The sequence below is a fragment of the Nanorana parkeri genome, unplaced genomic scaffold (genome assembly GCF_000935625.1).
Source record: "Nanorana parkeri isolate BGI_ZX_2015 unplaced genomic scaffold, ASM93562v1 scaffold1552, whole genome shotgun sequence".
In the NCBI taxonomy this organism is placed as follows: domain Eukaryota; kingdom Metazoa; phylum Chordata; class Amphibia; order Anura; family Dicroglossidae; genus Nanorana; species Nanorana parkeri.
The window spans coordinates 25,796-52,328 of NW_017307820.1; the positions used below are offsets into that span (position 1 = coordinate 25,796).

At 44.4% G+C, this 26,533-nt stretch overlaps 1 protein-coding gene across 1 annotated transcript; it reads right to left on the reverse strand.

The window, feature by feature from the left end:
* Positions 1-1,004: 1,004 nt before the first annotated feature.
* On the reverse strand, positions 1,005-26,533 carry LOC108798756 (NACHT, LRR and PYD domains-containing protein 3-like). Its single transcript, XM_018570539.1, has 11 exons — positions 26,047-26,533; positions 16,869-17,168; positions 14,143-14,195; positions 13,666-13,744; positions 12,625-12,708; positions 11,971-12,009; positions 9,980-11,756; positions 8,655-8,834; positions 5,686-5,856; positions 2,215-2,391; positions 1,005-1,026 (listed from the first exon to the last, which is right to left on the reverse strand). Exons 1-11 carry the CDS (start codon positions 26,531-26,533, stop codon positions 1,005-1,007), a joined length of 3,369 nt encoding a protein of 1,122 aa, XP_018426041.1.

Sequence of the window (26,533 nt, forward strand, 5' to 3'; positions counted from 1 at the left end):
TACACTCTTCCCCCTGGAACATGTCCAGCTGCTGGGAAGAAATGCCAGCTGTATCTTCTCCATGATGCTCTTCCAGCTGCTAGGATAAAAGGACACCTAATTCCTCTCTCTGGGAAGCACTCAGCAGCTGGGGATAAGTGTCAGCTGCACTTTTTTTCAGATGCTCCATCTGCCACTGGGTAGAGAGGTCAGCTACCTCTTCTCCCTGGAACTCCATCTGCCACTGGGTAGAGAGGTCGGCTACCTCTGCTCCCTGGAACTCCGGGGCTGTAACAGTTGTTCTGCAGAGGCTCGGGGCACTCTGCCCTGTTGCCAGCACCTCACCCGGGGACTGAGCAAGCTGTACAACCTCCACAGAAAAGTCCATTAAATCCACACTCTCTGGAAATGTGGTTTCCACTGGGTCTGAGACACTCTGCTGGACGCATCCTAGCAGCTCCTTGTATTCCTTTCCCAGTAGCCATTCTTGTTGTATAGCGTCCCAAAACAGTCCATGTTCGTCAAAGTTGTAGCCCTCTGGATTTTCCGTTGTAAATCCCGGCTGAGATTGTTCTGCATACCAATGCAGGGCCTGATACCATTCATCCAGCTTTACCTCTTGCTGAACCAACTTGTGCAAATCAGCCACCCAATGCTCCTGAGGCTGCTCTCCCAGGATAACCATTTGTGGGGTCATCTGATCCCGGACCCTTTGTTCTGGAAAGGGATGAAACCGGCCCTTGTGTGCCTCGGTAATATTCCAGAGAGCTGTCCGTGCAGTCTGCCTGAGAATCAAGTAGTCTTCCGTAGACAGACCCCTTTCTCCGTCTGGACAGACTATCCACAGCCATTTTGAGTACTCCACTGCCAGGGTCATGGCTGCTTCGCTGCTTGAGTCACTTCTCCTCAGCCGGCTAAGAAATGGATTCCGTTGGTGGTTTGGACTGCTCCGTAGGGAGGAAGCAGATCCCACCACTTGGCACCAATTGTGACAGATTGCCTGGTACCCCGATTGGGTACCTCCGTCAGAAATCAGCTTCCTCCACTCTGGAACCGGAAAATCATAATTACAGCCCAAACCTTCCCCTAAGGGCCAGGCAGGTCTCTGGGGAAGGAGGCCTGCAGTCCCCTCCAGATAACAGAGTAACAGACGCTTCCGTCACAATAACTATTTTGATGTTTTCCTGGAAATGTGTGTGATGTGTAATGTACAAATCTGCAGCCGTACAATGTAGTTCAGTGGTCTTCTATGCTGGGAGTAGATCTGACGTAGATTGTATGTCCATGGCGGGATGTGTGATCTCTTCATAACTGACCCCAGTATACAAATACACCAAACCATCCCCTCAGTCCTCACAATATAGGGGTGTGAGGAGTGTCCCTCATTTATAGGGCCCCCACCACCTTGTGAATCACCCACCTAATACTGAGGACCCATAACCATGGCAGGGGCCCACACACTCATGGCCATCCAACCATTGGGATACCAGACTGTATGCATGGTGTGCTGGGCTGGGATGTGTACAGGATGAGAACCCTCATCTGATTTGTTTAGTTATACTGACAGATTGGATAGACAGCGGGGGAGGGGGGATAGTGGTAATGAAAGTAAAGTCATATCTCCTTAAAGGTAAAACCTTGTGGAGGATTGTGGGACCTGACTAAGAGTATTAGTGGTGGAGCCACCTCTCCTCATCCACCATCTGGAATGATAAAACTTGGGATCAGGAATAAATTCTCCATCATCTGGGAAATCTGTGACTGGCCCAGGAAATCTTAATCGGTTCTCTCATTATCTGTATAACTCCAGAGACATCTAATGGGTTCCAGCAGAACTTGTATAGAAGGTTGGTCACCCCGTGACTTTCCATAGGACTATTATTTATAAGAAGATTAATTGTGAACACTTTTTTGATTGCATGTATTATTTAAGCACATATTTATTATAGAGATTTGTTTATGTATTGTTCTAGATGAAGCGCAGCACATTCATTATAATTTGATATATTCAGAGGTTAACACTTCTTATAGTGTTTGTAGCTACACAGGGTTTGGCGCGAGGTGCTATTTATCACCCCGTCCTTCCATTCTTCATCACTGTCCAACCCGGGTGTCAAAAGACCTCCCAACAAGGTCCCACCTCCACCAGCTCCTCCCCATCCCATGTTGTGTATGTTTTAGTATTCAGATTCTGAGGTTTAGTATGTGTGTTACCTCCAATATAATAGATCTTACCTTCTACGCACAGTGAAGCCGGCATGTTGGAGGAGCTCACAACAACGAGTCACTTCTGAGTCTGGCATCTTCTTATCACCATCCATTGTTATATACAGTGAGGTCAGAGTTCGGTTTGCGGTAATAACGCAGCAAAGATCATCACAGCACGAGAATGTCACTCCACATTCATAAACTCTGGATGGGGAAAACAGGAAAGAGAGGTGAGAAGTTCCTCCAGTGACATAATCCGTGTACGGGATCTTAGGTAATGTAATGTTGAGACATTTGGATGGATGATGGAATATTGGTTGTCCCTCCTCTGTGAAATGTAGATGAGTTGTCAGCCACATGAAAAGTCTTTGGTTGGATTTACACTGTTTCGTGCACATTGAAGTGTGCGTGGTGATGTCCACATAGTATGTGTGAATGGCCCCAAATGCACTCACCAGCCACTTTATTAGGTACACCTTGCTAGTATTATTATTATTATACAGGATTTATATAGCACTAACAGTTTGCACAGCGCTTTACAATATAAGGAAGACATAATTACAATACAATTCAAGACACAACGGTAAGTAGGGATCTGCTCGTGAGGGCTTACAATCTAAGAGGAAACGGAAAGTGATACATGAGGCGGTAGCTGTGTGGGGATGAATTGTTTGAGAACGTGATGGTTGAGTGGTTAGGTAGAGGGGGGATAGACTTCCCTGAAGAGATGTATTTTTTGATTGCCTAAAGGCAGTCAGAGTGGGAGATAGATGGACAGGTTGGGGTAAGGAGTTCCAAAGAATGGGAAAGATTCTAGAGAAGTTCTGAAGGCGAGCATGGGAGGAGTTGACAAGGGAGCTAGAGAGCAGGAGGTCTTGGGAGGAGTGGAGAGTATGGTTAGTGTGATACTTTGAGACAAGATTGGAGATGTAACCTTGGGCAGAGTTGTGGATGTCTTTCTAAGGGGTTGTTATTATTATGAATTGTATCCTTTGGGCGATTGGAAGCCAGTGGAAGGAATGGCAGAGGGGGGGTGGGGGATGGAAGCCAGTGGAGGGATTGGCAGAGGGTGGTTGCAGACACTGAGCGGTTGGTTAGGTGGATGAGTCTGGCAGCAGCATTCATGATAGACCGAAGGGGGGGTTCGCCTGTGTAGAGGCCGTCCAATGAGGAGGGAATTACACAGTCAACACAGAAGATAACAAGTGAGTGGATGAGCAGCTTTGTGGTTTCTTTGGTGAGGACGTGGCGTATTTTGGAGATGTTGCGAAGGTGAAGGAGGCAGAATTTGGATAGTGATTGGATGTGGGGCAGAAAGGTGTGGTCCTAGTCAAGGATGACACCTAATACCTTGGCATGGGGGGGAGGGATGGATAGTTGTGTAATCCAAAATTATGAAAAAGTTGGGGGAGGGTGCACGGGGTGAGGGAATATCATGAGCTCAGTTTTTGAAAGATTGAGCTTTAAGAAGTGCTCTGACATCCAGACTGATATGTCAGTAAATTAGTGACACACAAGGACACTGAGGGGGGGAGTTGTGGAGTGGAGAGATATATCTGAGTGTCATCAGCATAGAGATGGTATTGGAAGCCATGTGAGATGATCAACTGACAAAGGGAGGAAGTGTAGATAGAGCAGAGAAGGGGTCCAAGGACAGAGCCTTGGGGGACCCCAACAGAAAGTGGAAGCAGAGAGGAAGAGGTATATTTGTAGGCGACACTAAAGGAGCGCTTAGCTAGGTAGGAGGAGAACCATGAGAGAGCAGAGTGTTGTAGGCCAAGGGGAGTTTTTTGAGGAGCAGTGGGTGGTCAACTGTGGCAAAAGCAGCAGAAAGGTCTAATCGTCAGAGTAAGGAGTAGTGGCCATTGGTTTTAGCAGTAGTAAGTCATTAGTAAGTTTTAGTAGAGTGCTGGGGGCCAAAGCTAGACTGTAAGGGGTCAAGTAGATGTAGCAGTTTTTGAAATACTCAGACCAACCCGTCCGGCACCAACAACCATGCTGCGTTCAAAATCACTTAAATCCTCTTTCTTCCCCATTCTGATGCTCGGTTTGAACTTCAGCAAGTTGTCTTCACCACGTCTAGATGTCTAAATGCATTGAGTTGCTGCCATGTGATTGGCTGATTAGCGATTTGTGTTCCCAAGCAATTGAAGAGATGTACCTAATAAAGTGGTCAGTGAGTGTAGATTCCCTTTCACACTACACTGAGCTCATAGATGTGAGCCAGCCACATAGGAAATAATGGGACTTCTACTTGTCCTGTGTTTCCATGCAGAGAGATCCATGAGTATTGCTGCATGAAAACAGACAAGTGTGAGGAGACCCTTAAGGCTGATATGACTTGTCAACCAATCCTCAACACCTTCACCTCACATCTGATTGGGAGAGGCCATTTTATTTTTATCTTCATAGTCACAGTGGATGGTTGGTGGTTCCAGTCATCATCAGTTGTGTATATTATACCCATAATGCAATGCAGCCAGGAGTCTGTTTAACCCCTTCAAACTTCATGACGGGATTATCCCGTCATGGGTCGTGAAGGGGATAATTTGTGGTTCTTTTAAGGGCAGTGGTCTTTTGGTGTTATTTTATACTGATGGGGCTTTATAAAGTTTGGAGTGCTCAGAGTGCAGCATTCAGAGTTACATATATAATAATAATATTAATAATAATAATAGTGCCACGCTAAATGCCACGCTAAATGCCACAAAAATCCCCCAAATCTGTGTACTATTAATCCATGAAATGTATACATTTGGAGATCAAACCATTGTGCACCATTCCAATGACTTTCATAGACCATACAATCAATGTGAATGAATACACTCAGAAAATACGTCTATATGTAATAATGTCCACCTTAAAACAGTTCACAATAATCCAAATGTGGAAACTGTGAAACAATATCCTCCGTGGAAGATTCATAAACAGAACAATTAGCCGACCAGGGTTTCCACCATCACTATGACGTGTCACTTCTGTAACATCCACAGGAAAAATTCCTTCCTGATCCCATAAGACAATCGGATATTCCCGGGATCAACCATCTCTGGAGTTTTTACTTCACTTGTTGCGGACCATCTGATCTTAGAGCTGCCTTTTATTCCTAGAATGTCGCCGTGTTATTTGACAGGAAAAGTACAAGAAAAGTGTTCACCTAAACCACCTCAAATAATATCAACCACATTCCCTGTAGTACAGATACAATGTAGGCATACTCCGGTTAGTCCTATTCTCCCTGATTATAACTGTCCTGCTGCTGAACAATTTACACTGCTGTGTCATCTGCGTTCCTCTAATTCCTGTGTCCTGTGTCTCCAGTACATTGCGGTCTTATCTTCCCCAATAAAACTCTTCTTTCATTGAACAATATTACACTTCTTTATCATCTGTGTCCTGTGTTCCTGTAGAGTACAGTCTGGATGTCAAATACCCTCACACAGAAGTTTTATTCCAGAGTCCTGCAGATTATTACATCATTTATAGTATAATTCTCACCTCAGTTCCTGCAAGGTACAGTCTGGGTGTTGGAGACCCTCACACAGAAGTTTTATTCCAGAGTCCTGCAGATTATTATGTGATAAATGCAGTCTGATGAGAGATCGATTAGTGATAAGTATTGATCGGAGAACCTCACAGGACGAGAAAGTTAAACCACATCTCTCCAAACTGCAGAGACAAATATAGACACAAAGAATGATACTTCAGGATGAATACAAGGACTTATTGCCATTTACTGAAAAGTCATAACAATGATTTGTATAAGTACCCTGTTTCCCCGAAAATAAGACCTAGCACTATTTTGGGGAATTGCTAAAATATAAGACCTACCCCGAAAATAAGACCTAGTTGTGACCATTCCCAGGACCGGTGGTGGCATTAGGGGAACTTAAAGAGTGGGAGAGGCAGGAGAGAATCAGCGGTGCCAACGAAGCCAGCGCTAGAGGAAGCGAGGCGGCACCAGAGGGAGCAGAGCCGCATAAGCTGATGCCTCCTCTATAGCGCCGGCTCCTGTCACAGGCGGAGTGATACCAAATGCACTCCGCCTGTGAGGAATCGATAGTGAAAGTGCGCTTCGCTCGTTCTGGCCAGAGATTGGTTAGCAAATTGCTCCTGGAAAGGTACGGCACCCCTGATTGCCCCCTGATCACCATATGTTTGTACATGAATATATGTAGACTGTTGTACATGAATAAGTGTGGATTGATGTACATAAAAAAATAAGACCTACCCTGAAAATAAGACCTGGTGTGCTTTTTTGAGCCAAAAAAATATAAGACAGTGTCTTATTTTCGGGGAAACACGGTATCTACTGGACATATAAAGAAATCACATGACCTTTGCTGAACCAGAACACCGAGTCTTGGACAGCACTGCTTCAGCCTAATGGGTCTCATTAGCCAGGGATGGTAGTTCTAGTTATCATGGGTACATACAGCCAATAGGAAGACTTTATGGCAGTGTTCTCTGGGAAATATGCAAGTGACCATCTCCAGTAATAGTAGGAGCAGACAGTCCGGTGAGATCTTATTCTAAAGATGTGCTACATTAAAAGACAGTAATAGTAGGTTCAGACAGTCCAGTGAGATCTTATTCTGAAGACACGTGGTATATAGTATACAGGAATAGTAGGTGCAGACAGTCCAGTGAGATCTTATTCTGAAGACACGTGGTATATAGTATACAGGAATAGTAGGTGCAGACAGTCCAGTGAGATCTTATTCTGAAGACACGTGGTATATAGTATACAGGAATAGTAGGTGCAGACAGTCCAGTGAGATCTTATTCTGAAGACACGTGGTATATAGTATACAGGAATAGTAGGTGCAGACAGTCCAGTGAGATCTTATTCTGAAGACACGTGGTATATAGTATACAGGAATAGTAGGTGCAGACAGTCCAGTGAGATCTTATTCTGAAGACACGTGGTATATAGTATACAGGAATAGTAGGTGCAGACAGTCCAGTGAGATCTTATTCTGAAGACACGTGGTATATAGTATACAGGAATAGTAGGTGCAGACAGTCCAGTGAGATCTTATTCTGAAGACACGTGGTATATAGTATACAGGAATAGTAGGTGCAGACAGTCCAGTGAGATCTTATTCTGAAGACACGTGGTATATAGTATACAGGAATAGTAGGTGCAGACAGTCCAGTGAGATCTTATTCTGAAGACACGTGGTATATAGTATACAGGAATAGTAGGTGCAGACAGTCCAGTGAGATCTTATTCTGAAGACACGTGGTATATAGTATACAGGAATAGTAGGTGCAGACAGTCCAGTGAGATCTTATTCTGAAGACACGTGGTATATAGTATACAGGAATAGTAGGTGCAGACAGTCCAGTGAGATCTTATTCTGAAGACACGTGGTATATAGTATACAGGAATAGTAGGTGCAGACAGTCCAGTGAGATCTTATTCTGAAGACACGTGGTATATAGTATACAGGAATAGTAGGTGCAGACAGTCCAGTGAGATCTTATTCTGAAGACACGTGGTATATAGTATACAGGAATAGTAGGTGCAGACAGTCCAGTGAGATCTTATTCTGAAGACACGTGGTATATAGTATACAGGAATAGTAGGTGCAGACAGTCCAGTGAGATCTTATTCTGAAGACACGTGGTATATAGTATACAGGAATAGTAGGTGCAGACAGTCCAGTGAGATCTTATTCTGAAGACACGTGGTATATAGTATACAGGAATAGTAGGTGCAGACAGTCCAGTGAGATCTTATTCTGAAGACACGTGGTATATAGTATACAGGAATAGTAGGTGCAGACAGTCCAGTGAGATCTTATTCTGAAGACACGTGGTATATAGTATACAGGAATAGTAGGTGCAGACAGTCCAGTGAGATCTTATTCTGAAGACACGTGGTATATAGTATACAGGAATAGTAGGTGCAGACAGTCCAGTGAGATCTTATTCTGAAGACACGTGGTATATAGTATACAGGAATAGTAGGTGCAGACAGTCCAGTGAGATCTTATTCTGAAGACACGTGGTATATAGTATACAGGAATAGTAGGTGCAGACAGTCCAGTGAGATCTTATTCTGAAGACACGTGGTATATAGTATACAGGAATAGTAGGTGCAGACAGTCCAGTGAGATCTTATTCTGAAGACACGTGGTATATAGTATACAGGAATAGTAGGTGCAGACAGTCCAGTGAGATCTTATTCTGAAGAAACGTGGTACATTAATAGACAGAAATAGTAGGTGCAGACAGTCCAGTCCAGTGACAGTCCAATAGAGAGTAATAGTAGGCCCATGGAGGAGATAATAAAGGGGGAGGTTCCATTAGAGAGAGGAGAAGACATGAGAAGAGGAGAGGTGATGGAAGATTCTACATCGGAGAGGATGGAAGACACCCGGAGCTACAAGGAAACACTGAGAGAACAATCACAAGGCATCACATTTCCCATCCCTGCCGGGATCACAGATTTCTCTTACCGTAATTCCTGAATTTTACTCTCCAGGTTCATCAGAAAGGAAAGATTATCAGGAACCATCTCATCTCCTGAGGAGGAGGACTCTTCATCATCTCCTGAGGAGGAGGACTCTTCATCATGTCCTGAGGAGGAGGACTCTCCATCTTCACCATACCATCTCTGAAATGTACAATGTGAAAACCTAGAAGAAAATGATGAGATAACAATGACACGGAGAATGTATGACCTCTGACATGAAGAAGGAAAATGGAACAATCATCATTTATAGGAGATGAACCCAAACTGGATGATAGGAGTTTGCTCCGTGCTCTGTGTATAACAATTGTCATGTTTTTTTTTTTTCCATAACATCCTGTTTTCACCTTTTCTCATCCTTTGCTAGATGACACTTCTGCTGATCTCCTTTAGTTCCTTTGCAGCCACTTCCTGTCCACATGTACTCAACCAATTGCTGCATGACATTTCCCAGGGCGGGTTTCTTGATGGTGACAACAGTGGACCATGTCTGTGTAACAAGTGTTCAAATGGCCATTTGGTATCTCCATTGGAGGTATATGTTACAGTAGAAGAGAACAACTACGACAGAATAAGCTGGAATTAAATGGTGGAAGTAGAAGACACAACAGACATCCAATCTATAGGAAAGTTTACTGCTCACCACTTGAGTCCTGGCTGCCATATTACAATGCTATTGGGGTATGATGTGTTCCCTGTGTTCTACTCTATGGGGCTGATTCATAAATCTTCCACCCAGCGTATAGCTGGACCAATGTTGTGTGCACGGCATTACCACCACTAGATGGAGCCGAGGAGCATAGGTAGATGTATAAATCAGCCCCGTGTCTTTATTATATGTCTGCTTTATTCTCTCTCAGTCTCTGGAGGTTTCTCTCCTCTCACATTATCTGACAGACAAGACAATGGGAGAGAAGCCGAATATTGAGCACTTGGATCTTCTATCACTTACCTGGAGGAACCCACCACAGGATCAGACAAGCACGGCACTTCTTTGTGGACTGAATACAAGGACTGATGCGCACTTGTCACTTGTCTTCATTGGTATTAGACTTCCATGGGATATATGAATCATAGAACAAGTCAATGTTTATATGATAAGTTACGAGGGTTTCATTCATTGTAGAAATATTCTAGATTGATGTGCTGCACCTTTCTACTTATTTACAGATAGGTGAGGTACATGGAGGATGTCTGATAATAGCCCCCATTATACTGTATGCAGGTTCCTGCCCATTACAGCCTGCCTAGAAGGTGATCAGACTCTGCTGATTGTTCTCAATTCAGTTAGAAATAATCACACTCACTTACCGAACTCTCCGACTCCTGTGTACAAACAGAGATAACGATTTCTGGCACGCGGGATCCAGTGTGAGCTCTTCAAAATGTAAAAACAGATAAGTTTCCCTCTTCAAAGTCTTCAAGCAATAGTCCAGCTGCTTGGCATGATTACTGGCTCTCCCCAAGCAGTTTGACAGTGAGTGTCCCACCTTCAAATGTGAACTCTGAGATATGATTCTCCTTATGAAGTTCTCATCCTGAGTCTCATACAGACAGACAATGCCATCAATTCCAATTCCCTTATCGATGTCCTCCATGGCCCATTCTTCTATTACAGATCTGGCTGGCAGTGAGATGTTGATGTCTGTGATTTCTGAGAATGTCTTCACCATCTTTTCATTAAGGAGACCGAACAGGAATTTCACAGCTAAACCTGAATGTGGATGTTCTATGAAGAATTCTGTTAGTGATTTCCCTTCACAGATCGGGAAGGGTCCTTCACTTCCCTTCAGACAGGAAGGCTCCTTCCGTCTTTCTTCAGTTCCAGAACCACCATCCAGCCCATAATACAGAGCAGCCAAGAACTCCTGTACACTGAGGTGGATGAAGCTGTAGCAGGTCTGGGTGTGGATGTCCCAATGGAAGATGTTCTCATTCAGAAACACAGACTCCACCTCAGATAGAGAAAGTCCATGTCTTTGTAGATCTTCTTCCTCAAACAAGATTTGCTGGTTCAGAACTCCCTCATTGGCCAGAGAACACAGCTTCTTCAGACAGGTGTTGATGGCCGGAGGTCTCCCATCCACAGGCTGGTCCTTCTTGCTGTGATGGGTTAGTAAAACCTTAAGGTGGAGGAGGTAAATGGAGGTCATTGTTTTACATCGAATTAAACCCAGATCTTTCTTTATTTCTTGTTTTATTAAAGTGCAGACAATCCAGCATGTGATGGGGACAGCACACATGGTGTACAGAATATAATTGTCTCTTATTGTACGGAGAGCCTTGTCTGCATCTTCTTTATTTCCAAAGAATTTATGGACATATTCCTCCCGATCTTCCCTTGTAAATCCCTGGATTTCCACATAGCGAGGATCACCTATCAATTTGTTCAGTTTCTTCATGGCCAGGGACCTCGTGGTGATGATCAGAGAAGATTGTTGGACAATCTGTTTCCTGAGCAGGCTTTGGAGAAGTATTTCTTTGTGGGTTTCCTCAAAAACATTATGACAAACCTCAGATTCCTCCTCCAGAGTCCACTTCAGTTCATCAAACCCATCAACTAGAAAGAGAAGTTTTCTATGACTTCTAGGATCCTTCAGAATAGACATCAGGTCACCTGAACACTGCAGTCTGCAGCTTCTGGATAAAAGTCCCACAAGGTTTATGTTTTCAGTGATGGTGTTGAGTTCTCTACAGCTCAGATAAAACACAAAGTTAAAGTTGTCTTGGTAGAGATTCCCAGAGGCCCAGTCCAGCATGATCTTCTTGGTGGTCATTGTTTTTCCAATCCCAGCAGGTCCTTGTAACACCACAATGTCAGGGATGAAACCATCTTCATTGGGGGCAAAGAGGTCCTGGATTGTGGTTGGGGAGTATTCATCACAAGATCTTCCCTCCATGATCTGTAGATGTCTTCTGTCTATTCTCCTTATTTCTTGTTCTTTCTCCTCTTTCTTCTTGTGTCCCTTCCTCATTAATAACTTGATGTATCTTTTCTGTAGACTAACAGCCTCTCCCATACGGGAATTATATTCATTAATCCGCTGGAACATCTTTTCCACAGACTCTCTGTATTCCTTTCTGAAGTCTTTATAACAGAAAGAAAAATATATTATTCCTCATACAAACATGAAATATGATGTGAAACATTCTAACCATAAGAACTCAGAATTGTATCATAAAAGAAAATATCTCATGAAATACAGGAGAATTGTCCACATATTCTCCCATCATCCAGACTACAACACAACACAATGTTTATCCAGAAGAGATCTGATCTGTCATGTGGATGTCCTACTAACCTGATAATCTCATGTCATGTGTCGTCTTCTTCAGTTTGGCTGGAAAAAAATAAGAAATGATTGTAGAAGTAAGCTGTGTGCAGGAAAATATCTTCCTCTCAGGATCTGATCATATTTAGTCCCGACAAACCTCTGGATGTTCTAAATCAGCTTCTAAGAATGTTATTAGCATGTCAGATTGTCCCAGGTACCATAATCCCACCAACCCTCTGGAGATTGAAGCCTCTCCTCCTCCTATTTCTCCCTGCAGGTGATGGGTTGTGTCTTTGGTTGTATGGTAAGACCCAGCACACAGTGACATGTGACCATGTTGGGGGGACCAGAAGTTCCCAATTCACTTTGCAGGCTTTTACCAGGAGGCACTTAGATGATGGAGATTTAGATGAATACATGAGACACAAAGTTTAGAACCCGTAGAATCAATCATGATGGTCTCCCAGGAATACAGATGTGGAGGCTCTGTGAGATTTCATTACACTGCCCGGCATGTTGCGTGATGCTGTGAAATCATTGTACAATGGTGACTGACCACAAACATCCTGGAGAATTGCTTTCTGTTTACCTGTTAGATTGTTTCTAAAGTCTGTATCTAGGGCTGAGCTTTGAGTTCAGGTTGAACATGAATTTAAACCAAACCCAGTGTAAGGAACTCACCTCTGGGACGTCCGTCGATCGGCGTGGAACTCTGCCTCCCCGCCGGTGACGTCACGCAGCGCCGCCCTCCTAGTCCGTACTCCGCTTAAAGGAGAACTATTAGGTGAGTGCTTTTCACTCACCTCATAGTTCTAGCCGACCTGTGACAATGAGACTGTCACAGGTCGGCTCAGTAGATCGGGAGGTGAGCGAACACATACCGGGTTCGCTCACCTCTCGATCCTGTCACGGCTCTCTGCCATGACAGGGGGAGGGCTGGATTCCCCTCTCCCCGCTCCGATCTGCCAGCGCTGACTGGCGGAACGGACGGGGGAGGGGGCGGGTACAGCTGGCTCTGCCTCTAGATAGGCAGAGCCAGCTGTCACTCACGCAGCTGGGCGGATCCCATCATCTACGTCGGGATCCGCTCCGGCTGCGGCGTCTCAGTATACCGCGAGCTGTAGCTCGTGGTATACTGAGCTTAGGGTAACGGGAGGATGCTAGTTTGTGTCCTCCCGTTACCCTAAGGAGAACTATGGGGAAAAACACTGACCCCATAGTTCTCCTTTAAGCCGCGGATTTCAATTGCACGGCGTTCAGCTGCTATCAGCTGCTCTCTGACCTGCAGGAACGAACCACCCCAGTGAGATCCTCCTATTTCCCTATACTGCAACTACCACCGTGCCTGGCTGTTATCCCTTCAGCTCCACAATCCAAGCTACTGCAACTACCACCGTGCCTGGCTGTTAACCCTTCATCTCCACAATCCCAGAGACAGATACTTCCATTGTGTTTCACCTGAACGGCAAGTATATGTATATATTCTACTTCTAATTGCTCATTTATGATTCAACAGAAGTGACGTAACTCTAACCCTGTGAAATGCCAATTATACCTAAATTGTATAAACCAGTGCTCCTGGTCAACCCCTACTGCTACGGTATTTAAACTTACATCCTAAGCTGAGATCCATTACGTGAGACTTCCCTCATTGTACGTTACACCCAGCCAGTTCAGTCGGGTGAATGGCCATAAAAAAATATATTTGTCCAGTTCACCCACCAGAACCCCCACCCGCGGTGACATCATTGACCAGATCTTGTTTGTTAACATACAGCAGCTGGCTGAGGAAGCTGTCATTCTGTGGTGGGAGTGGGACAGGGTAACATCATAGGGTGGCGGGTCAACATCATGGGCTGGTGGGAAGTCATTACTGGCAAGGATCTACATCATCTGATGGAAAAATGTGATTGACATTGGATTTACATCTAACCCCTAGTGGGGCAGATATCTGGGGGTTTCCTTATTTAATGGGGCGCACAGATTCCCCTTGAAAACCCTTACATGTAGAAAATCATCAATCACGACAACCTACCTCAATGATGACCCACTGCCCTGCGTTGTTGCCCCGCCAAAACTCCTGTCACAAAATGACAGAACCCCCGCCATCTGCTGTATGTAGACAAACTACCTGGGGATCACCATCATCACCACATTTGGTCAATGACATCTCCCAGGATCCCCGGCTAGTTTGCTTACAATCAGAAGATGGTCGGTGGTTGTGCCGCCTCTAAGTGACAGATCCCCAGTCACTGTAAACAGAATATGTAAGTTTATAGAACTACAGTGTACTGCTCTCTAACTTTATATGCAGATTTAAGGGATTTGTATATTTATCCGTTGAAGACCCTCTCCCCATTGAACTGTATGTTTAAAAAAAAACATTTTGCATTGGTCCATGCCCCCCATGGTTGTGTCCAGCCCCCCATACATTAATGACATATAAAACCTTGACAAGGGTCAGATGAAATTACCAGATTAAATTTCCATAGACTTTAATGGTGTTCGGCATGTTCTGGATTCTCGGACTTCCTGCTTGGTTCACTTATTCCTATCTGCGACCTTTTCCTCTATCCAAAAGTTTTATTACGCGGCTTTATTTTATTGTATGAACTTCCTCAGGTGAAGATTATTTCATCCAGCAAGATGCTCCTACCTGGAGATAAGATCAGGGCCCTAGACAAGGAGGCAGCTTTGGTCCCCCTCATTCCTTCCACTGACATTGATAAGGATGGTAATAGGCACAGAGAAGCTGCCCCATTTTCATTATCTGTACTAGACATGTATGCTGGCAAAAAATTAAATCGATTTTTGGGATTCGGGTCTGAAAGTCAATTCATTTTGGCATTCAGAAACGGACTAATCTGAATTTTTTGTTAATTTTGGATGAGTTAAAAACAATAATTACCGTATTTTTCGCTCCATATTCCCCCAAAAGGAGGGGGGAAATGTGCCTGCGTCTTATGGAGCGAATCCCAACGCCCGAGACACGCAGTTTCGGGCGCCGGGCGAGTAGTAGGAGCCACTGCTCGTTTAATACGAGTGATCTAATGAGATCACTCGTATTAAAACCGAGCAGCGGCGACGATCGAGATCACCATAGAGCAGACGAAGAACGGAGGTTCTTCGTCTGCTCTGTGTGATCACTGAGACCGTGGCGCTGTAATCACAGCGCTACCTGTCTCAGCGGTCACTAACTGCAGCTTCTGTCATAGAAGCTGTGACAGAAGCTACGGTTCTGTCGAGTGCTCCATAAGGCGCGCCGGGCCTCCCTGCGTCCTATGGTCAGGTGCGTCTTATAGACCGCAAAATACGGTATGTTGCAGAAAATTGACAATAAATGCTTACTTTTTTAACTTTTGAAAGTCCACAGAAACAATAAAAAAAAACAGCATGCAGTTCCCTCCGGCCATTCATAACAGATTTCTACCAGTGTGGTAGGAATTTTAGGGGGTACCCAATGCTAATGCTTTAGGGGGTACCCCAATGCTAAAAAAAAGTGTGGGGTTCCACCTAAATTCTCATACCAGACCTTAATCTGAGCAGCAGCCTGGCAGAACAGGAAAGAGGGGGAGATGAGTGTGTGCCCCCCTCATGCACTATACCCTCAACACCAGGGCCGGATTCCCGACAAGGCCACCGAGGCCCGGCCTCGGGGCGGCAGAGAGCAGAGGGGCAGCACAGGTTTGAAGTCTCCCAATGCCCGGAATGTGGAGTTCCAGGCGCCGGGCGGTAATTTGTTTTCTACATTTAGCCCTGCTTTGCACAAACAGGGCTAAATGTAGAACGGGGAAGCCACTTGTTTCTTTACAAGTGATCTTGGCGCTGTCGCCAAGATGATTTGTAATTAGACTGCAGGCTGTCCGTCCTTCCCCCACCCCCAACCCCACCTCTCTCCATGCTGGCTCCGTCCTCTCCTCGCTGGCCGCCGACATCTTCAGGATGGAGAGCAGTGAGCAGAGCAGCAGGGTTAAAACTAACCGTGTAAACAGTGAGAGGGGAGAGCTGTCTTCCCCTCTCAGCCGTCACAGGAGTTCCAGCACAGTGCTGTGCTAGAGCTCCTGTATTGGAATCTGCCTCCCCCTAGAGCAGCACTGTCCATTCTCGCGCCAAGCAGACATTCAAAATATGCTGCCCGGTGCCGAATGTCTGTTTCTGGTGGGTTGGGCTGGGGGTATGGCCACGAGGGAGCACCATCCTTGCATGCATTGCTTACAGCTCCCTCACGTGTCTTATAGAGGTGCCATGGTGACATCACATTCTGGCTCCCGGGAACCTCTACAGGGCACGCATGGGAGCTGTACAAGCAATGCACATATTGATGGAGCTCCATCACAGCACAGCAGCCCACAGTGTACCCCAGGCTGCGGATCTACTCCAGTTCTTGTAAGGTAGAGAAACTGGGGGGACCTTAAAATAAATACAATTAAATAAAAATTTTTGGGAGTGTATGTGTGTGTGAGAATGTCTGTGAGTATGTGAGATTGTGTCTGTGGTTGTGTATGCATGTCAGTGTTTTTAAGGGCCCGTTTACACTAGTACAGTGCATTAATCGCATAGTACTGTGCAATTAACCACTGTACCATACAATCGCACCTACCGTGTATTCTGGTGTGGGAGGTATGTTGCGTTGCCATTCCTTTGAATGGTATCCTAAATGCACCTCCCACCCAAAGTTCGTACACCTTCGCCGGAACGCGCAGTACGCTAATGCCTTGCATTTTATTGCAGTGCGACTTGGGTTACGACTTAATGACCAAGGACAAATATGGGTCCTGAAGTTACACAGGTTGAGAACCACTACCTTAGATGATCTGGCTCTTCTTTAATATAATTGGCTGTCCCTGTATGACATGGCTAGTTCTTCCTCACACGCATATTTCTCAGGAATTGTTAGGAAATGGTCATTATAGATGAGAACTCACCATTTTGTGCTCTCCTATCCTGGAGGTCTTTGGCAGGTCCCATCAGACCGATCAGTGTAAAGACTTCAATTGTGGCATCCAGAGCTCTTTCTCCATATATGTCTATCAGGAGGTCCTTGGTGGTGATCCAGTCTGCATTTTCTAGTCTTCCTCGGGGAATGGGACATTTATCTCCATAGGAGAAATCAGACAATTTGTTCTTAAATCTCTTGAAGTCACGTCCATACAGATCCTCCAGAGAATATATGAGAAGATCTCCGGGGGTTTGTGGGCCCTTTCGCCGGATACCAGAAGCCGACCCTGCAGAGAGGACAATCCACAGCCATGAACATAATCCTGATTGGACAATTTCTGACAAGTCTGTACTATTAGATGGTGGAGCTATAAAGAGCATATAGAAGGGAAAGGAAGATATCCCCCAATATGTCTATATGTACATTGGTCTATGGAGAGAGTGGCTTCCCTGTAATGATCTCACATGACTGCCTCCATGATGGTAATTTACCTCTCAGATGGATACAATTGGGTGCAAACACCTAGTATTTATATAGGGGTGGACGTTTTAAAATATCAAAAAGTATGAAAACACTTAACATTGTTAAAAATACATTGACCCCCAACAAAATAATGATGTGTACACAACTACAATTACACCCAAATCTCCAAGCAGGATGTGTCATGTGACATGGGGCTGATTTCTCCTTAGGATTATAGGCAAAGGATGACCCCAACCATGACACAAATAACCATCACGTTTGGGCTCATCCAGTCACTTATGGATCCCTGGACCTCAGAAGATCATTTCCATCAATGATAAATAAAATATGAAGACACAATGTGATTGTGAATTGATGAAAGCTCCTGAACACTTCTAATGGGTGGACTGACCAGATGTCTACAGGAAATGTACAGGATATGGATACGTAAGTCGTCCTATCATCTAATTCCAATCGCCAGAGATTTGAGATGGAGGAGAACATTGGAAAGGATTGTCAGTATTAGCAATCGCACCTTGTGAGAAGGAGGATGAGGAGGAAGAGGTCGCCATGACATCAGGAGATGACCTGAGATTACATCACCTGGAAGGAGCACAAACAATAATAAACTCATTAGCAGTGTGATGAACGGAACCAATAAGGAGGAGTTTGTTCTGTTATGTAGACAATGAGTGGCTACCTGGTTGTACAATCAGAGAAGATCAGAATTGGATGGACTTCTGTCATTGACAACCCATAACTATGATGGTCAATCAGAGCCTTCATCCCGACATTCATCTGATCGCTATATCAAGGACACAAAGGAATTCTACCCTATTTAGGGCCACAATTCATACAGACACGTACTTCTAGGTGCCACCACTGCAAATCCGAGCCATTCATAGCCAAGACTGCTACTACTCATCACCAACATATCAGATACATATAAAAAATGCACAGCGCTATAAATAATACAACTAGTGATCCCCACAACCTCCTCATATAAAGTGCACAGTGCTGCAGTAAGATATACTGTATACAAGAAACTTAAAAGATAATAAAAATAGAAAAAAGTTGCACGGTGCTAAAAATTGGGCAACATTGAGAGTAAAAATAATGATAGAGCTAAATGAGTGACTTAAACCTCTATAAAGTGCATAAAAATCATTATCTGCAAACATATTTATCAAATAAGCAGGAAAACTAATTATATATATATAGGACCCCAGGGGTACACATGCGTCTGCGAAGCAGTCCGATAAAATAAACAGCTTTTATTCTCTACCACAGGCAACAAAACAAATAGCTTGCTTCAGCAAAATGGCAACATAACAGGCTTTCTTCAGCAAAACAACAAACATAAAGTAACAGTCCTTCCACAGAATTGCACTGCGTAGTGCATGTAGGTGATCCCACCAAGATAGAGTCCACTTGCTTCTGAGCAGCCACACACACACAGAGTTTTCTGTGTGTCTCTCAGCTCCCAACTCCTCTCTCACCTTGTTCCCTTTTTAACAGGAAGGGCTGTAGGGGAAGTATCTGCCCTCCCAAATTAACCCTTTTAAGCCCTCAGCAAGGTAGACTCTCCACAATAACGGAAAATTGTATACTTACCTATCGGTAATTTTCCTTTCCTGATGCCATACATGGCAGCACACAATGGGTGTGGTCCCACCCCCAGCCCAATCACAGGACCAGTTATACTATAAATTGAAGCCCGCGTCCCACGGCCACCATTCTCGTAAAGAGTACTCAATGCGAAAGCCATGGGAGGGTCCTGTATGCTGCCATGTATGGCGTCAGGAAAGGAAAATTACAGATAAGTATACCATTTTCCGTTTTACTGACACCTGCATGGCAGCATACAATGGGATATAGCGATCATGTCACCAGGGAGGGTACTTCTAGGATATTTGTTATTCGTACCACATTCAGAACCAACTTCACCATGGACAGACTCCTGGATGGACCCTGTAATGGGACAGGTTTGTATACCAAGTTACTGCCTTCCAGAATAACTCTGGAGGTACACCACTAAATTCTATCCATAAGGATGACATCCTTCGGATAAGCAAACCCAGAGAGTAATCTGTGACTCCAACTGCTTGACCAGGCACAATGTATGTGACCTAGTGCACGCAGACTGCTACTTTCTAAAACCACCAGAAAAAGATGAAGAGATCGACCTGAAAAAGAAGATAACCTCCATGTTCTTCCCCTGCATAGCAGCCACATTTTGGGCATGAGCTGAAACAAAGAAACAATTTGATTCTGGAATACTAGCAACATCGATGTAAGGATCTTCCATCCTTTGGATGATGCTGGGAGAGATATGTAGGATTATCCTGTCTGAGAAATGGTAGCAATAAGGTGGTTTGCAGCCTAATCTTGACTATCCAACACCCTCCTCCCCGAGGAGATTTCTGTAGGAAAAACTATTCCATATGTTACTGTCCATACTGAGTAAGTTTGAGCTAGATGAAGTCGAGGAAGGAAGAACATATACAACATTATTTGTAGATTCTAAGGGAAAGAACAGACTCTTCTGAAGAGTGAATCCTTGTGCAAGACCTCAAGAGCTGGCTTATCAATTAGTGAGCTGCCCATCGTGTCACAGAGGATGAATATAGAGGATACTGACACCCAAGTACACATTGCTTGTCTGACGAAAGTCTAACATATCTGACATGAAGAGAGAAAAAAAAAAGAAATGTGTTAAGTTTGCAAAGTCAATGAATGTATTCCACACTGTGGAATACTGTATGTGATGTTTAGTAGGTGCTCAATTATCCAACAAACACTTGTTGACTGAAGATGAGTAATTCAGGCAAGGGAGACTTTACTTCGAACCTCCAAGCCACTTAAGGCAGTTTTGGAAATGTTTGGATGTAGCACCTGCTGAATATTACGGATGACTAGAAGATTCCAGGGTCGGAGTCTACAAGAGATGGAACCCTGGACAGATGGGCCACAAGCAAATGATTGCCATGTCCCGACCTGGATAATGGTGGGTCCCATTTAGCAACCTAAGACTAAAGGAAACATATAAATATTAAACTATCCACTATTCTCTCCCTTAGAACGTTCTCTTGAGAAGGAGCGTCTGCACTCTGTGCTCTCAGGGATTACCATCAGGATGAGACCTGGATAACCCACTCGCTGTTGATCCACAGGAAACTGCTGGATAAGAAAATATTAATTGTTGTCCAGGGCTTCATGGCTCGTAGTGTCAGCCAGGAAATGCTGGGGAGTTAGGCGCTGAATCCTTGATTAGAGGTACCTCCGTCAGCAGCGAGCAGTTCTCACATCTATGAGCAGACACTAAATGTATGGGGAAAAAAACCATGATCCAGTTATTCATTGAACTAATACGGAGGTTCCATGGATCTGAAAGGCTCTCTGAACTCCAAGATGCTGAAGACATTTTTCCCCCTGATGGACTGTCACTGACCTTGGACTAAAAGGCTGATGAAGTGATTTGCACTTAGGAATCCTTTATTAATATGATCCCTGGATAGGGACATAGAGAACAGTTGAAATAGGCTCATCGGCTTCAGCCACAACCAAGAATTTCATATTTGGAATCATCCAGAACCAATGCCACAGGCAACGTTTTCTCCGTCGTCTGAAGAACTCTGTTGGAAGACTCTTAGCCTCCAATATGTCTAGTGTCACCATTTGCATGTGGATATGTGTACACATAACCTAGAGCTTCGCTTGCACCAAGGAATCTTGATGGTGATGAATGGACTGAGAGATGAGAAGATAAACCTGACCATGTCCGTCTTGAACTCTTAACAGGACCCATGAGAATATACTCCGAACAGCATATGATCAAACTTTGTAAGCTTCTACAACCTGAGACCCACTGGGCAAGTTGGTCAAAAGGTGTTGGAAATGCAACAGCATAAACTAATGTACTGATATGTCTTTTGAGCTGTAGAGGGCGGAGGGCGCTGTAGTGGAATGCTGGTCCTTGTGTGGATGCTTACCTGTGATACACACAAAGTTCCTTTTCTGCACAATGTCATCCATTCATGTAATGTCCTAAGCAAGTAGAACTCAATTCAGCATTCCTCAAGATCTCAGTGTTCCGTCTGGACACATAACCAACTAACCCCCAAAAGGACTTGTTTTCCTTGTGAGGGAGTAATTTTGGTTCGTTTAAATGAAGAAAGGAGGATTGTGAACTCTTCCGTCCCTGTGACATTAGATATTGGTGTGTGTGTGTGGCGAGATCTGTACCAACTCAAGGTAATTGCAGTCCTGGATGAGCAATGCACCATATCCATAGCAGCCTAACTATGAAGTCACTGCCGATGTAAATTCATTCAGAAACTACCATGCCCCTGAGACCTTATTGCTAGCCAAAAGGTCTGCTTCTGTGTTTTTAGGCCAATCATGAACTGCCCTGGCAAGCAAGAGCCAGTACAGGCCTTTGGGTGTGCCAGGGTAAAATTCTGAAGCCGACTGCCATAGGGCTAAAGGGGAACTTGTGTATGTAGCTGATTGACTGGGCTAGTAATTGACAGTTCACAAAGTACATCACCACTGTTTAAAGGCTTCAGACCTCCACTTCTCTGCCTCATCATTCACTGCTGCCCCTGCAGGGGAGACCTGGTACAGCATCCTGCCAGGTGATTGCAGGCCAAGCACTGCTTAAAGGAGAACTATGGCAGTTAAAGCTTTTCCCCATAGTTCTCCTTAGGGTAACAGAAGGACACAAACTAGCGTCCTCCCGTCACCCTAGGCTCAGTATACCGCGAGCTGTAGCTCACGGTATACTGAGACGCCGCAGTATACTGAGACGCCGCAGCTGAAGCGGATCCCGACAATTGTTCCAAGATCCGCCCAGCTGCGTGACTGACAGCTGGCTCTGCCTATCTAGAGGCAGAGCCAGCTGTAGCCGCCCCCTCCCCCGTCCGTTCCGCCAGTCAGCGCTGGCGGATCGGAGCGGGGAATCCAGCCACTCCCCTGTCACGGCAGAGAGCCGTGACAGGATCGAGAGGTGATCGAACGCCGGTATGTGTTCGCTCACCTCCCAATCAACTGAGCCAACCTGTGACAGTCTCATTGTCACAGGTCGGCTAGAACTATGAGGTGAGTGAAAAGCACTCACCTCATAGTTCTCCTTTAAAGGTTGTACAATCTTTGTGATGCATCCCGCTAGCTGGACTCTAATAGCAGGATCTTGCATGTGTAGCGGCTGTATCAAAGAATGAAGAGGACCTCTCATCCCAAATTGAGCAGCTTACTCTGTCTTTGGGGAGTAGTGCTGGTAAATAGTGATAATCCAGAATTCCATGGGAGGCAGTGATGGCAAATGGTTGGAGAGATTATAATCCATTAACCCCTGCATATGCACTCTGAGGAACAGTCCTGTCCATAGGGCGGAAAAAGATGACAATTCATTATGTCCATACATTTGCACACTCTTTTTTTTATTTTTATCTTCATACCTACCTTACATACCCTCCCCTAAAGGTGCCCATACACTGCACGATTCTCGTACGAGAATCGCGGGAAATCCTGCGATCGTACGAGAATCGTGCAGTGTATGGAAGGCGTTTCTCGGCGAGTTAGTGGCCTGCTGGTTCGACAACTGCCAAACGGGCCGGTGTGCGCACGCGCACACAGCCCGTTTGCAGTCATCGTAAGCCCGCCCCTCATTGCAGTCATCGTAAGCCCGCCCCTCAGGGGGGCGGGCTTGCGATGATCACAAGTACGATCTGCCTGTCCAAGATGGGCAGATCGTACATTTTTTTAGGTACTTTACAACCCTCGCAAGACAAAAGTCTTGCGTGGGTTGTAAAGTGTATGGCCACCTTTAGAATGTAGCTGGTCTCTTGGGGAAGGAGATTAATGCCAATTGAACACATGATCCAACCTTTACTATCACAGATAAACTGAATAGAATTATGTGATTAACAGCACCTGTCAGAACCTGCTAGACACTAACAGCCATGCTGAAACCTGGAAGCCACATACTCATGTGCTCAGGGTTATAGCACCACAGGTTCTTGTCACTAACATAATTCTGTATACATAGGACCATGAAAAAGATTACTGAATAACAGGCAGAAAAGGCCTGCAATGAAGCAACAATACCATAAATTACATTTTAAACATTAACAACGCTGGGGAACCACAGGGGACCGCAAAATACTCACATGAAAAGGCACCCAGGAAAAGGCATCCCTGGATATTGCAAAGCCTCCGTGGACCAGGTAAAATCAAAATGTTCTGACAACCGAGACCACAATTCCTGGGGCATATTGATATTAAGAGCCAATGATTTGGATGCATTGACCCGCAATCCAGATACCCCAGCAAATTGAGTCAACAATGACAGGACATTAGGAAGTGTGGTCAAGGGTGAAGTGGCAAACAAGAGCAAGTCATCCGCAAATAAAGCACACTTATGCCCCCTACCACAGCCCATTCCCTTAATATTAACATTAGCACGGATCGCAATCGCTAGGGGTTCTATCGTCAATGCAAAAAGCAGCGGGGAAAGTGGACAACCTTGACGTGTGCCTTTAGAGATAGCTATGGAATCAGAGATGTGGCCCTGTAGCCTAATTTGTACTGACGGGGTGGTATATAAGGCCCGCAACGTGCTCAGAAAGAGGGGACCAAAACCCCATCTCTCAAGCAGCTGGAAAAGGTATTGACAAGACACTGAATCAAAGGCTTTTTGTAAGTCAATGGACAGCAGAAGCCCAGATTGTGATTGCCCACCATCCCACCCTGACTGCAACAAAGTGATAATGTCAATGGCCCTTCTAATTTGATCGGGGGCTTGCCTACCCCTAATAAAGCCCACTTGATCCTTATGAATATAGGAGGGTAGGAAGGAGCTCAATCAATTAGCAAGAAGTTTAGTTAGGAGTTTTAAATCATTGTTTATCAAGGAGATCGGTCTATAGTTGGAGATTTCCCCCAAGTCCTTGTTTGATTTAGTAAGAACTGTAAGATACGCCCTATTTAAATCTGTGTTTAAGGGACTCCCCCGTCTCACTTCATTAAAGAACCTCTCCAAGTGAGACACCAAAACATCCGAAAACTTCTTATAATATGAGGCAGGCAGTCCATCCGGACCTGGAGCAGATTACAATGTTGCCTGCTTGATAGCCTGTTTAATTTCCTGTGCCAAAATGGGTGCTTCTATAATCATGGAACGGTCAAGTGACGAGGATGGAAGGTGAACCTCACTGAGAAATGATCTCAATGAATCGGATGGAACAGGATTATTATTCTGATAGAGCTTAGTGAAAAACAAGTGGAACTCCTGAAGAACAGTTGTTGGATGTAATGAGTATGCGCCAGAGGTACATCGAATTTTAGGGAACGTATAAACTCTAGGTTTAGGGGATAGTTTAGTAGCTAAAAGGGTACCAATTTTGTCTTTATGGACATAATATTTGTTATCTGACCATGGAAGACATTTTTCCGCTTTAGTAGTTAGTAACAAGTTCAATTCTAATCTAGTTTTATCCAGGGATTTCAAGAGATCTAATGACGGAGTCTGCTTATGAGCCCGAGATAAACATTGATGTTCCGTGTACAGTTCATTTATGCATCTGGTTGCACTCATCTTTTATTCTGGTAGCCAGTTCAATTAATCAGCCTTGAATTGTCACCTCATGGGCTGCCCATACAGTAGTAGGGGACATATTAGGAGTGGCATTAATAGCAATATAGGATTCCAAGTGTGAGTGGACCCTCACCCTGCACTAACAAACAGTTATCCCCTTTAGGCTTATCAGAAAAATCCCCGACCCTTGTACCTCAGCGTCCCCCCTAGGAGGGTGCCCGCTGGGGCTCATTGCCTATAGAGGGGATATGTGATGGCCTTTCCAAAGACCCAGGAGAGAAAGCTGGCAATTAGTATATAAAAAATACAAAAGAGGGTAAGAAAGAAGAAGATAAAGGAAGAGAGAGAGAGAGAGAAAAAGGGAAGATATTGGGAGAGAGAAAGGGAGAGAGAGATGCAAAAAAAAAAAAACAACAAAAAATTAAATAAACCCTCATACTACCCCCCTCCTTACTGATGCCGCTAATACTTCCCCTTATTGTGTCTTTCTATGTGTTCTTCAGTGCACTACTCAGTTTTTAATCCCCACCCCCATATCAAACATCAATTGTTATTATTAATAGTATTATTATTATTATTGTCAATATCACCATCATTATTGAAATCACACAAATATTCATCCCAAAACTATATTTCTCACACCCATTGGGACGTTTCTCCCATATTTAAATTCTCTCTAATGCACAAAAAACATCCCTCACAAACCCTGAATCCACCTTGCCTTCTTATCATTCTATTAACAATTTCCTCTTATATGCTCAAACCTTGTGTAAACCTTACCCTCAAACATGAATCCCCCCAGTATACCATTTAACAACTGCACCAATTTTAATTTATCGCCCCACATCATAGTCCATAGTGCAAATATTTTGTGTCTCTAAACTACCAAATTACCCTATTGGTGGATCAGGCCATTGTCCCAACACTTCATCTCGATATCCAATCTTTTTACAAACGTATCTAAATCCGCCGGGGTGCGAAACTCAACAATTTTAACGTCCTTTTGTACCAATAAGCAAAATGGGAAACCCCATCTATATTTTATATTTTTTTTCCCTTAGGACTTTGGTCAAAGGTCTCAGGGCCCTTCGTTTGTCTAATGTACGCTTGGAGAGGTCAGGGACATTTTCTATTTTGGCTCCTTCATAGTCCAGTCTCCCGTACTTCTGCGCTTTAAGCATTACTTTCTCCTTCAAACTGTAGAAATGTATCCTACACAGCACATCTCTTGGGTAGGTAGCATTCAACTTACAGATACCTGGAATCCTATGCAACCTGTCTATCTCCATATCTTTAAATTCCAATTTCCCCAACAGTTTGTTCAATATTTCCTGGACCACCGTCCTCAGTTTTTCCCCCTCATCAACCTCTGGTATTCCTCTTATGCGGATATTACTGCGGTCTTCCAGGTCAACCATCTGTGAACGTAGTAACTGCATAGTATCATGTTGCTGTTGTAGCATTTCTGGTATTATTGCAAAACACTGACCCACTGAGGACTCCATCCCCTCCATTCGACTATTAAACTCCTGCATAGTTTCTTGCAATTCCTGCATAACCTCCTTATTTTCCTTTCCCGCTTTACTAAACAT